This window comes from Quercus lobata, chromosome 9 (assembly GCF_001633185.2).
Source record: "Quercus lobata isolate SW786 chromosome 9, ValleyOak3.0 Primary Assembly, whole genome shotgun sequence".
NCBI classification, from domain to species: Eukaryota; Viridiplantae; Streptophyta; class Magnoliopsida; order Fagales; family Fagaceae; genus Quercus; species Quercus lobata.
In genome coordinates, this window is record NC_044912.1 from 11,139,185 (window position 1) to 11,154,410 (window position 15,226).

General features: G+C 30.7%; 1 protein-coding gene across 1 annotated transcript; it reads right to left on the reverse strand.

Moving 5' to 3' along the window:
* Positions 1–11,812: 11,812 nt before the first annotated feature.
* On the reverse strand, positions 11,813–15,226 carry LOC115958894 (3-ketoacyl-CoA synthase 12-like). Its single transcript, XM_031077153.1, has 2 exons — positions 13,700–15,226; positions 11,813–12,101 (listed from the first exon to the last, which is right to left on the reverse strand). Exon 1 carries the CDS (start codon positions 15,094–15,096, stop codon positions 13,705–13,707), a length of 1,392 nt encoding a protein of 463 aa, XP_030933013.1. The 5' UTR covers positions 15,097–15,226; the 3' UTR covers positions 11,813–12,101; positions 13,700–13,704.

Genomic DNA, 15,226 nt, shown 5'->3' on the forward strand with positions numbered 1-15,226 from the left:
ATTTCTATTCTTATATGTGTTTGAATTATTATGAAGGTTTAGTGTGAATTATTATTGAGGATATTTCATGACTCTTGGTTTAGTGTGAATTATATGTGTTTGAATCATATTGTCGCTTCCTCCTTCCATATGGATGGTAGGTAAACCTACTATTCAAAACTAAGTGAAGTATTGAATCCATATATATATTCACTATATTTATAATTGCATTTTTTCTAGACAATGTCAAACTTTAATATATATATGATATGGCTATTTGATATTGGATCTTAGGACAGAGGATATGATTGCTCATGATTTTAAAGGTGATATTGAAGATATAAATCGAGCAGTTGCTACTGATTGCTTAAAATTACATATTTGGAAGAATTATGCTAGAGACATTATGTTAATCATTACGTTTTAAACATAAATAATATTAGTTTAAGTTTTGACTCTTTTTTTTTTTTGCACGGAAGGTAAGCCATTATGAACACATTTACATTTAAAAACATCGAACAGTTGTGACTTTTCATTTTTCAATAACCACCTTTTTAGTTAATAGGCATATTTTCATTCAATAGGCACATTTTCGGCCAATAGACAACTTTTCAATTAATAGACACATTTTCATTCAATAGACACTTTTTCGATCAATATGCATCTTTTGGTATATTCAAATATTAAGGATTATGACCTTTTAATAGATATCTTTTGGTATATCAGATTTAAAGGGTTATAACATTTCAATAGGCACCTTTTGATATATATATATATATATATATTACAACATATCTTATATAAATTAAGTTTTACAACCTATTTAAGTGAAAATCCTGCCTATATAAAGTGACATCATTCAGATAAGCATGGGACAGGTTTTTTTTTTTTAATTATATAAACACCAGCCTTCAAAATCACACTACCACATACACAACAAAAAAAAAAAAAAAAAAAAAAAAAAAAAAAAAAAAAGAAAATGTCTTTCATCACCAAACCATTCTTATCAATTAAAAAAAAAAAAAACCATTCTAAGCAAAAATAATAAACATCAAAATTTAGAAACCCAATCAATGATCGACAAATGTGCAGCATCACATATTCACAGTGTAAGTATTATATAAAGGTCATTATTCATACTGCGTGTTTAGTTCATGCATAAGGAACATCCATTTTAGGGTCTTGGAGATCAAATTGGCTTCATAGATTGTTTTTATGAATTTTAATTTGCTTATGTAAAATAACATGTCTTTGATGACTTTATCAAACCCATGGGATGCTCCTCATAGAAGTTGACCGGGTACTCAAATCTGAAAGATATTTGTATTAACTTTCATGAAAGTTAAGTGAGTATGAAGAAGAGAAGCATGTTAACACCAATGGGAGAATTGACCAGGAAATCTTGGTGCCATGGGAATTATTAGAAATTTTTGGATTTAAAAATTGTATTAGATTGTGATTTTAATAAACAGTATATGTTTATTTCTTTATTTCTACCATACAATCAAAACAATTATAAAAATTATATTTAAAAATAAAAGCAACAACAAGACAAAACATTATAAGAAAAAACACACAATATGAAGAAAAGTAATTAATCTTACATTAGTCATTATGTAAGACTCTTATTCCTTCCCACAAAAAACTAATAAATAAAACAATATTGCTCTCTTTTGCCTAACTAATAAAACTTTGTGTTACTTCTTTCAATATCATTTTTTTTTTTTTAATTTCATGCGTTTTTGCTTACCATTCCAACTAAAAAAATGACTTTTTTTTTCCTAAAACTCATTCTATAGTTATTCTCATGTATCGCACGGGTTAGCGACTAGTAAGGAAGTATAAGAGAAGCAGGCGTCCACGACATTTTCATAATATTTTCACATTGATTCTAATTTGAACCCACTATTAAAATTTTAATTTTTCACCATTAACAACCAATAATAACTTGTCATTTAAGATTTATTAGAAAAGTATTATGAAAAATATTGTGATATGTATTAAAAACTTAAAATATTTAGACATTTATCGTTATTTCAGCAAATAAAAGAAAAAAATAAAAGAAATTTTTTTTAAATTTTCTTAGTTTAAAAACAATTCTAGGACTTACTTACAAACAGCTTAGTTACCTATTTGCACCACCAGGTTCTGGCACTCAAAATAGGTGACTCTTTGACATTTTATCTCTCTGGTCTCTCAACTAATCTTTTTTTTTTCTTTTTTGGTTTCTTCTACACGTCTTCCGTTATTAATGAAGCAAGTGGTGTTAACACTTGCAGTTTTAATCCAACCATCCAATTAGTTAATACCTCCAACCATGTGTATGGTTAAGAGGAAAAGCCTACAAAAGCAAGTGTACTGGTGTAGAATCTCAAGGTTTTTTTTTTTTTTTTTTTTTTCATCTTCTTTTAATTGGACTTTTCTTCTATATATTTCATTTTTATTAAAATAATAAATAAATTATAAGACATTATAAATATAATATAATAAATTATTAGTAAACCTGATAAAAATATACTACTATATATATGTATATATATGTAACATGTAATTAGTTGTTTCTTTTTAGTATTTTTTTTAGTATTGAAATTCGAATAATTGATTGTCTACTATTTAACACTAGTATTTAACCCGTGCTTATGCATGAGAATGATGAATTATACATACAGGACTTTTTTTCAACCAGGACATTTGGAAATACTAAAACGGTTTTTCCTTTTAATTTTCGTGATATTGGTTATGCCAAATGTCTTATTACACTACTATTACGTACATAATTGATATTGTATATTACATATACAATATCAATTTACAATTATTTTCCATGAAATTCTACTAAATACAACTCAAAATAAAAGAATAAATTGGTCCAATAGTATCTCCGAAATTGAATGGAGATAGGTGCATGAGATCGTTCAGCTCAATTATAGTTTGTTACGTTCAAGATCTTCGCATACAAAATATCTAAAAAGAAACAGTATTAAAAAATATGCTCATTAGTTTAGAGAAAAAATATCAGCAAAAATCTAAACAATTTAATTTTTATGGAAAGCTAACAAATGTAAATTCCAATTTTGATTAAAATTGAATTTTCTCTATGCTTTGATTATATATATATATGTGTGTGTGTGTGTGACCTAGTTAGTAATGGCCCGTAAATAGTCATGGTATATTACATAAATGACTTATAAATTTGAATTATTTTTAGTTACACAAAAAAAATGGCTCATAAATATAAAATCATTCAAACTCTCTCTTCCTTTAATTTTATAGATATATGATTATGTTTTTATGGTTTATTTATTTTGGACTACTCGTTTTCTACACTGAATTAACTCACTTGGCACAAAAATTAAATATTTTAAAATAGATGGGACACGTAGTGCAAAATTAAACTCTAATTGAAATTCAATTTTTACACTAAATTAACTCACTTTGCACAAAGTTTTAAAAGCTTAGATTAAATGAGACATGTGACGTAAAATTAGACTCTAATTAAATTCCAATTTGAAATTTAATTAGATTTTCTCTCAACTTTTATTATTAATATATACTAGCATGTAACTCATGCTTACTCACGGCACGAAAACATTTAATAGTAGTAATGATAAGATGGTCATCTCGATTTTCACATTGAGCATTACAAATGCGGTCCATTTAAATGATGCAATTTTTTTTCTCATTCACCCTCAGCTTTTGTGTAACATGTATTAAATTCCTTTAGTGAAAAAAAAAAAAATATATATATATATATATATATGTGGAAGGTAGCTCCCTTGTATCTTACCCTTAATAACTTATGTAAGGACCAGATTTGAGATCCTAACCCAAGGTATGAATGGACTTTGATTCAAAAAGCCCAAAACAATAAATTTGTAGAGAATGGGTTGGAGAATTAGGTTCTAATGGATTAGACTAACTAGAAAATAGGTTTAAAGGAGAAAAAGATGTGAATGAATAGGTTTATAATGAAGAAAATCGTTCTCGGCAAAGTCCAAGAAGATCTGTTCTTATGTATTTCTTTCAAGTCTGATTACAAAGTCAGTTCTAGATGCTACAGTAATTTTCCCTCTCTTTTTCCGATCCCGACCCTTTTCATCGTGGGTCTCTTCTATTATATAGTTTCCTTTAAACGATCTTGGTCTTCCACTTGTTGATCATCCGGGCCTCTAATTGAGCGCCTATCCCATCGGACACTTCCCTCTAGCTTCTTTGTGTGTTAGGGCGGCCAATCCAGTCTTGTTCAGGGGTCTTCTTCACATTAATGTAGCCAGCAAGTTAGCTGCAGAGCCTTTAATGCGGTGATAGCAGTTTTCTTCCTAGATATTTTAGGACTCCCCTCTGTACTTTGTTTTTGCAATGATTATCTGTGTCTGCAGAATTTCCGGGAACGTCCTTATGGACGGCAGACCACCTATTCAGATCTCGGCTTTGTTTACCCGAGGTGACATTCGTCCTCAGCCTACCCTTTTGTGCCGTTGTGACCAAAACTAATCTTGTCATCCACTAACACGAAGTCCCTTGACAGCGTTTACTCCTTCTCAAACGATCTCTAGTCCTCAGCTTGGACCTTAGGCCCAGTACATATAGTGATAGTGAGCTCTTGGGCCCAATATCCCTACAACTTACTTAGCAAAAATTTCCTCGAAAAAACTTACTTTGCAAAATAATTGAAAAGTTAGATAGGACATATAACACTAAATTAGACATTCAATTTAGAATCTAATTGGATTTTTTCTTAGTTTTGATTCCAAAGAGCAAAATAATGACAATCATGGGTCAAACATGGTTTCTCTGGAATAGAAAACAAAAATGATTAGGGGTGTAAGGAAAACCTTCAAAAAAGTACAATAAGCAGAAAATAATTCTTGAAGGTACTATCCAAGTATTTTTTTTTTTTTTTTTAATGTAAGTTTGCATCTCACAAAACTCACATACCTAAAGACAAATTTATAAACTCACACTTTGTTCTACTTTAAGTGTTTCCAACCACATTTTTTGATCTTCAATCATAATTAAGTTTATTACCATTCCATTTTGTGTCCGTTTGGCTCTAAATTAAAAAATCAGCTTACAATTCCATTTTGTGTCCGTTTGGCTCTAAATTAAAAAGTTAGTTTATTTTACTATTCAACTTATTTTTGCTACGTACTATTCATGGGTCCTACTGTACTTTTTGTTACTATTCATGGATCTCACTGTACTATTTTAGCTAACTTTTACATTTATTTACAGTACTTTCAAGAAAAAGTTTTCAATTTTAACAAAATAAGCGGATCTCAAACAGACCCTTTGTGTTTGACTATTATAGCTAGTAATATATTGTGCAAGAACGTTGCAAAAATGAAGCCAAAATTTGTGTAAGGAAAAGTCATTCCATAAAACTAAAGGACATGGAATTAAAAATCAAATTTTGTTCTGTAAGTAGAATCCTTATTGTTCTTTAATAGTAGTAATATGAAACTTAACAGAGCAATAATAGGACAACTCACAATGTGTGCTAGATAAGCAATTGTTTCCATTAAATCTTACGCACTCGTTGCAGTGGATTTCTTAAAACTTGTCAAGTTTCATTTATACCTGCAAGCATAGAAGAAAATAATGAAATGGACTTGGACTTTAAATATCGAAAATATAATTAAAAGGTATGGTTTTAATGTTGCAACCAAGTTCTAGGGAAGAAGCACTGTGGGGGAACATAATTTTGAGGGCCCATAATTTTGTTTTGATTCATTTAAAATGAGATAGCCCATGAAAACCAAGAAAGGGGGATTAATTTTCACTCACTTAAAGAATTACACATATTATGCTTTACAGTCATGTCAAATTATCCAAGCTTGTATAAAATTAAGGGAGTTAGAAAATGCACAATGCACATTGTGACCATAGATAGTTGGATAAGACATAAAATTGAGGCACCTTTGTAGACACTTCATTTACTCATAATAAGGTGAAATTTGAAGAGGGGTATCTTTCTAATCAAGTAGCAATAAATTTTTTTTTTTTTTTATTTATAAAAAAGGTAGTTAAAAGGAAAATAGAAATTGATTAATTCTTTCCAGTTCAATAATGATGTCTTAATGTTTCTCAACAAAAAAAATGATAATAATGATATCTTAATTAATTTCTTTAAACTCCCCAAAAAGAGGGTCCCAAAAAGAAAACCTCAAAAAGGAAAAAATCATTAATTAATAAACTGCGACAGTGTCATGATACAATAATTCTTTCTAGTTCAATAATGATGTCTTAATGTTTCTCAACAAAAAAATAATAATGATATCTTAATTAATTTCTTTAAACTCCCCAAAAAGGCAAAAACCATTAATTAATAAACTGCTACAGTGTCATGATACAACAACAAATAATGCCATAGTGACTTGACAATATCAAAATTAGTCCTCCTAAAAGCAGCTAAAACACCAAAAACCATACAAATTCCCACAAATTATATGCACCCTGCACCCAAAAAAAAAACTTAATATGCAAAATCTTAAAATCGGCACTCAAACCCTTCACTTACAAACCAACGACTTTTTTGAGTGAGACGTTGCTTATTTAATAGAAAAAAAGGCCACTCATGCTTATCTGCAAAAATTAGTGAAACCATGATGAAATCAAGCACAACCCAAATAATTCAACAAAGTAAAGTAATCAATAGTTTGAAAGATAGAGACTAACAAATAGATAGACAACCAAGCTTATAATAAATATTTGGGTATTTGGGTTCCACCACATTCAAGCATTTTCTCGAACACAAATTGAGAAGCCAAAAAAACAAAAAATACAATTTTTTAGGGTTGAGAAACCAAATAATATAATTTTCCAAAATTGAAAACCCTTAAAAGGAATCAAAATTGTCGATCTTCCAAGGAGAGGGAAAGCGATTAGTATAAATATAAAGATATTTGCATATTCCTCTATCTCCTACTAAGATAACCATTTTCAATATTGAAATCAAACTAATTGAGCCTAACATTGAAAAACATGGGATATAATATATGGTTTTTTTTATAAGAAATTAATAATAATAAATAAATAAATAAGGTAACATAATACGAAAACAACATACACCATAAGAAACGTAGAAGTTGGTGAGGCTGAATCGTCACTCAATTTTGTCTTTGGCTTGGCTTTGTGATGTTTATGAGAAAGGATAAGGAAGTGAAATCTTTGCTATCTCCTGGAGCTCTTGTTCTTGTATTGGTAGTATTTGATTGTAGGCTTGATATATCTTGTGGGTCCTAAAACAATGCAAATGAATAATAAATTATTCACATTTGCATAGGAAAAAACCATAGTTCTAGATTTAGAAGTGAACAAAGAGAACGATAATTTAAAAAATATAATAAACAAAGAGAGATAGAAAGAAAGATGATAAATTTTATACCAAATCAAAGATCCCTATTGCGTTCTTCATCAACTTCAAGCATTCATTAACAATAGAGCAACCTCATATCAAAGTTAACATCGAAGCCTCTCCATAATGCTTGTACGGACATTATTATAGTAGTGTCACTAGTGTGCATGCCTTCCTTCTAGGATGACTGGCCTTGAACTTGCTCTAGAAAGAGGGTTATTCAAGAAATTGGACAAAAATCAATCATTAATCAAGTTGACTAATTGTATTCTTAGCTTACATACATGTATAGGGAAACAGCAAATACACTTTTAGCCAAACAATGTTATAAATTTGTGTGATGCACTCCTCGACTTTCGCACTTAATAACTCAATTGGCACACAAATTAAAAAACTTAAATGAGACACATGGCGCAAAATTAGATCATAGTTGAAATTCAATTGAAATCTAATTGGATTTTTTCTCAGTTTTGCATATATATATATATATATATATATATATACACATTATCTTAATCATTATACTTTATTATGGTGATAATTTATTTATAAAATCTAGGTTTCTGGACAAATTAAAAACTATTGACTCATTCTCTTTACTAATATTGTCTTTGGACTGTTTAATTTTAATAAATACGTATTTCTAGCACACATTAAGTTATAAAATATTTAACATGTATATTGAATTGTACTTACATTACTATTAATATATATAAAGAAAAAAAATAGCTCCCAAAAATAAATTCCTGGCTCCGCCATTGCACCCATCTCCTTGAACGAAACATTATCTTTATAGCCAACTTATCACTTTCTTAACACTTTTAATAGATTCCAGACTTACACTAATATGCATTATTGGATTTGTTTATATCTAGTGTACCCATATTACACCATTAAATAACTTTTATTGGATTGTTTTTTGACAAATGAATCGGATTACATTGTCTCTTTATACTTTACATGCATGCAAATATCAAGATGATAAGTGATTAATAATTACCTTATCTATATAATATTTAAATTTCATGTTTTGAACTTGAAGATTATATACAAAACATAAGTATATGGATAAAAAGGTAAATATCATTCTATTGACATGAAGATTTTTGCCAGTGTTAAAAATATAAAGAATATAATGTAGTGATATGATTTTCAAAATATTAATTCAATAAAAATATATAAAATGGTATAACAATAAAGAAGCACTATAACAAGTGTAACTTGTTCACAAGTGGTGGAGCCACATATATCCAATATCCATTGCAAACTAAAATTTGAACAATTTTTTGTTTTATAATAGTATTAAACTTTTTAAAGTTTGTGCATTTAAAGTTTTAAGTTGGCCCACAATAATTTGGGCTAATAATAACTAGCCTCATCACACACGATTTGTGCATGCGATAAGATTTTTTTTTTTTTTTAGTTTTATAATTTTTTTTCATATCAATTTGAGGTTTACCATTTTTCCATTAATATCACGCATTTGTGAACTACTGATACAACTAAAAGTGCCATTAGTTTAACTCCAAAAAATGAACAAATCCACATATGAACATATAATTTTAATGTCATTTCAGTGTTCCTTTTTGGAGTTAAACTCATGACACTTCTGATTGTCTTAGTAGTTCGCAAAGTGTGATATTAATAGACAAATGTGTAAACCTCAAATTAATATGGAAAAAAAAATTATGACACAAAACCAAAAAAAGAAAAGAGCCTCATCGAATTTGGTGGAGGTGGGTTAGGTGTTCTGGTTTTTTCTTTTTTCTTTTTCTCCAATGGTGGCCGGTTTCAAACATAATTTTTTTTTTTTCCTCTCGGTGGTGGTGAGTCTAGAGAGAGAGAGAGGTTTTGAGTTTAAAGAAATTAAATAATTTTTTATTAGTTGTTTATATTATTTTAATGTATTGTAATGTTAAAATAGAACATTTGATTTATGGTGTATTGTAGAATGATGCAGTAAAATAAATAAAATAAATTTTTTATGTCAAAATGACATTTGGAATAGCACAACTGATATTAGTGCTTATGATGCCATTAAGATTAAATCCACCCCTTTCTCTCATAATCTAAAAGTTCATTGGCTTAAAAGTTAAAACCACAAGTAGACTCAAGAATCATGATAGATTCAAGGGAGTCTATTTATGACCCTTACTCCCCTAGGAGCTAGCAGGGGTTGATAGGCACAAATATATGTTCTTAATTTTGCTTGTGGTTGTGGGATAAATCCCATTCTCATCCACGTGAATAGAGATTGACCTTGTCTCCTCTTCTCACATGCTAGAAAGGCCATTGGCTAAATGCAACTAATTGATTCTATCAATATCATTCAGCAGGTTGGATTCAAATCTTCTAGATTTCCTAGAATACTCTACCAATAGATTTCCTTAAATCATAACCACTCTTTTATGATTTAAGGGTCTAAATTCTGCTATGTCAACATTCCACTAACAATACTCTTAAAATAATAAAATAATGTTGCAAAAAAACAATTAAGATTATTGTTAGTGGAATATTGATATGGCAAAATCTAAACCATTAAATCATTAAAGAATTGTAAAATTTTAAGAAATTCTATTTAGTAATGTACCCTAAGAAATCTAAAAAATCTGAATCCCAGGGGTTCTATGATCCTTGACATGTTTCATTCAATATGGTTGGTAGTTGTGATTAATATTGTGGCTAAGTTTGACTTTGCTCTTACAACATATGGTTTATATTTTGGAATGCATAGTAGGGTCATGGGATGGGTGTTTCTTTGACACAGGAATACGAGTTAATATATGCAACTTAATTAGGTAGCTCCAGAATTGACAAGGGTTACTGAATACTCACACAAATTAATGAAAAATTGAATTGATAATGAAATGACAATTACAAAATGTAATTTATAGGACATGTTCACAGATGATTGTTCAGTGTGTTTTGGTCAAAGTAAGGCATTGCCTCAATTCGAATAGGCACTTTGATATTTTTGGAAGTGCCACAACCAAATTGCCTGCTGAAGAATGAAGATAGAATTAGCTGAGCCAAATTGACCCAAATTAGAAGTAAAACGTGAAGTGCAACTAAAACATAAATGAAAATCACGAAAATTAGCTAAAGCCAAATTAAAGTAGAACATGAACTTGTCCCTCTAAAAAAATAATAATAAATAAGGAGAACGTGAAGTGCTGCACTAAGAGAGGAGTTGCTTTTAGATGGGCCCATGGGCCCGACTATTGTCAATCAAAATAGCCCATCACTTTAACGTTACTTTTTCTTTTCTTTTCTTTTTTTTACTAAAAAGATAGAAACATTGTAGATACTTTGAGGTTTTTCTTTGTAAAAGATTGGTGTTAAGCATTTTGACATCGGAAACTTCTACGGGACAAAAGTTAGATTAGACGGAGTACTCAGATACCAAAAATTATTTCTATAACAATGGCATGTAGATAAAAAGATGTGAATTTATCGCCAATGGTTGGTCTAAGTGATTTAATTTCAAGCTTATGTGATTTATGAGGTTTAAGCTCAAATCTTTTGAATTTTGATCAACATCTCAATACCACCTCAAAGGGATTCTTTTATATAATTACACAGTGTGTATGACCAAAGGAATTACACTTACACTTCTAGTTAGTCAAATGCTCTAAAAATAATCAAAATATTTGTAAGTTAAACAGTAATCAAAATATTTTACCCTATTCCTCTAAATGTAATGAACAATGAAACTCTCATTGCACCTACAAATGGCCGTATATAAGAAATTTATAAATTAATAAAAAGATCGTAATTTCAAACTTTAATTGAAATATTAAAATAAATTAATTAAATGAAGAAGATGGCTAAGCTAAAATTTTTACCAGAGGCTTCCTAGTAGCAATGAAAATGAATAACAAGAAACATTGTTATCTTCTAAACAAAGAAAATGTCTTTAATAAAAAAAAAATTTGGGGAGTAGCGATGAATAAGAAGAAAAGAGGAATAAAGTGAAGAAGACTAGAAGTACCTAGCTAGTAGTGTAAAATATGAATTGTCACAATGTGTTGGCATTGTTAGTTGTCATTTGCTTATATTGCATATACTCATATCACTAATCATCATTTTGCTACTTAATTAGTCCAAAATCAATCATTTTTGGCTTGAAATCCCAAATAAAAAAATTAGAAGAGGCAGGTTGTTAGAGATATATATTAGACATATTAGCCCAATGTAATAGGCCCAAATCCACTCCTGCTTGTACTAGTAGTCTAGGGTTTAGTCGCCTATATATACTCATGTTAGGGTTCATTGTAACACGGGAGGTTATTGTACTACACTCTCATACAATAAAGATGTAGCCCTTAAGAGATTCCTCCGTGGATTTAGGCCGTAAGGCTGAACTACGTAACCTTCGTGTTCTCAATGTTCCTCTTCTATGCTTCCTCTTCCGCATCTACTCTAGTATACATAACATGGTATAACACATCTCAATGCTAATATTTAACACAGGTTACTAGATAAATAAAAGCTTAATATCATATCTGAGACATTTTTTTTAGACATCTAGTACATATAATCTTTTAAATATAAAAGAAAAATAATTGAAAATACATGTTTATGTTAGTCCAAGGTTTGTAGATCCTGGACTTTTCATAAATATACGAAATACATAAATGGAGAGCATGTCCAATGACAAACTCCTGTTTATTAGTTTCCAAAGATAGCTAATCTATCAGCACATGTGTAGCTTCATGTTAATGTGCTATATCAATATATCTGCTAGGGCCTAGCTAGAATAGTCCTGCAATCAAAAATTAAGGCATTAATTGAAGAAATGAAGAATGATAAGAAGTACAATATATTTTTATATTTGTAAGGAGTCTAATTTTAATATAATATTTTGGTATCCCAAGTTCCATGCCAAAGACAAGTAATCCCTAATGGTTCATAAGTCATAACTCCGAAGCTAAACTAGAAGTAAGGCCTCTATGACGAGGTAAGCCTACTTACCAATTGCCCAGATTGTCACAGATTAAACCATTAACAAGTGATTATTGGAGTCATGGACATGGTTTATGGAAGGTATTCATAATAGAAGGGCCAAGCGGCTTGGAGTTGATTTGGGGTCACAACATGTACAGTAAGTTTTTTATAGGGTAGAGTTTAGAAATAAGGGTTTATTCCAAATTGTAAATTTTGATTCTATTTATTGAATTTCTTATTTTAATAGTTTTTCCTTTAGATGCATCCAACTTATATTTTTCACTTCATCATCATATGTTGTGTTGATTAGTTTACCATTTATAGCTTTTCATATGGTGATATTGCATGCTTATGGTAATTAAAATTTTCTAATCAAATTCACATAATTGGTTAATAGGCTTAAATACTTAATTTGTTTCATCTGTTGCATAATTAAATTTAGGGTCTTGATCTGATGATAAAGAACTATCATTAAAAGTCGACGCCATAGATTGAAACCCTCTAAAAAAAACTGGGGTCTAAATCAAAATTTTCTTATTTCTTTGGAACTCATATAAAGCAGTGTTGCTATCAATCCTGAAAGTACAAAAAAAGTAAACTAGAAAATGATAGCCCTTAAACACGTGGCAGACTCTTATCATGTTAGAAGCAACACACATATTGGGTGATGAAATCCGCCAAGGATTTCAACCCTAATAAGAACCTTCTTTTGGTTATCAATAATGCTACTGCCAGACACAAACACACGTTTTATCACAACTATTCTATGTAATATTGTGAGTACTGAAAAAAAAAAATAGTGAATCATATAATAGTGACTGATAATTAATCACAATCTTTTATATAAATGGTTATAACAAAGTCTGTGGTACTTTTTTTTTTGAGAGGAAATACTAGGATTTTTTTTTTTTTTTGAGAAAGTTTCAACCTATGACATTCATTCTTGATGATAGTTTTTTATCATTGGACCAAGACATCAATTAGTTTTTGGTATAGGAAGGAATTAAACTCCAAATTTCTTATTCAACTATCAGAAACTTTACTGGTTGAACAAACTGGAACCCACAAGTATGTGGTATGGCATTATATTTGTACCAAAAAAAACCTCCCTTATTTATATACGGGTCCGATTAACTTGTGCCCTAAGAGTATTTGTTAATTAACTGTTTCAGGAAAATTTTGATGCTTATATCACTAAAAATATAAAAAACTGTCAAAAAAATCTTCTTTCTTTTTTTAAAAAAAAGTTTTTAAAAATATTTTTTTAACTAATACTTTCAAAACTTCCGTTAACATTTCTCTTTATAAATATATATATATATATATATATATTTATATAAACACACACAAACATGATTGAAAATATTGTAAGAAAGAAAACTTTGAGATGATGGGCATAGTCAAAAGTGTTTTAACCTGTTTTACTCTGGGCGTATGAAAGTGGCTGGGTCCTCCTGGTTGATCCAACCGAACTTCTCCATGAAAGGGTTGACCAAGGTCACAGGTGGGTACCCTTCAATGCAGTCCTTCCATGGATTTGCATCATCCAAATCCAAATTCCTCACCACCTCCCACAAACCACTGTTGCATTCAAAGCCAGCACCCAAGCTTATCATCCACACTTTATCACCCTTTTTGAGCCTTTTCTTGGCTTCCATGTACCCAAGAACATACCAAAGACTAGAAGCTGAAGTGTTACCAAAACGGTGCATGGTCATTCTTGAAGGCTCTATATCATATTCATTAAGACCCAAGCTCAATTTGACCCCATCTATGACAGCCCTTCCACCCGCATGGAGGCAAAAATGATCAACACCAGTCTTAAAGTTGATTACAGGTTTTGTTTTCCCACCAGCTACACTAGAGGTTTTACTCATTTTTTGGACAAGGAACATGACCATAAACCTAAGTAATTCACTCATTGGTAAAATCTTAGGTGCTAGCTCTTTCAGATGATCAACTAAAGCTACTGTACCAACTTTAGGGAGATTCTTGCCTAGGTGAAAACCTAACCTCCCTTGCTCATCTTCTTTTTGAATGCAACAATTATATGACTCGTCTCTAGCCCCATGGTGTGTCCTAAGTAGACAATTTAATTTGAACATGGCTTTGTGTTTTAAGGCCCTTTTGTTAGTCAAAAGGATAGCACACCCACCGATCCGGAACAAACAATTGGCAAGCAACATTGATCTATCAGTACCTGCATACCAATTTGGAGCCATAGACTCGGTAGTGACAACAAGAGCATTCAAGTTCTTGTTGGATTTAAAGATGTTTCTGACTACATCAACTGAGATAAGGCTAGCACTGCAGCCCATCCCAGTGAGATTATAGACTTTGATGTCACCTCTCATTTTGTAATGGTTGATAAGCCTAGCGGCTAAAGAAGGAACCGTGGTGAGCATGGACACGTTAACCAGAAGCACATCAATTTCTGAGGGTTGAATGCCTGTCTTAGCGAATAGCTTTGCAACACTGTCATGGAAAAACTCTTCCATCTCTAAGACGCCATCAAGAACAGTGGGATTCTGTTCCCTGCCCTCAAACACGATTTTTGGTGCATAGGTTTTCTCACCAATGCCGGAGCTCACAGTGGCTTGTAGGAGGAACTTCAACTCTGGGAGACCAAGTTCCTTGGTCCTCTTGATGATCTCATAACAGAATTCAGTGTCTATTATTCTGTCAATGGTGGGCTTATAGCACTGGTAGTCAAGAATGTAACATTCTTGGTCTCCTCTTGCATAAGCCCGCTTCCCCATCATGAACAAGAAATAGAAGATAGGGAGAGCATAGAGTAAAATGAGAAGCTCCATGAGAGAGAGAGATGGGACTATGGGAGGTTTTGTAACTTTGTTACTTCTAAGTAAGGCTTTGTTAGATGATTATCCAGATGGGGATTAATACTTATAAGAACAATATGTGAGACTGTACGTGAAGTGGACA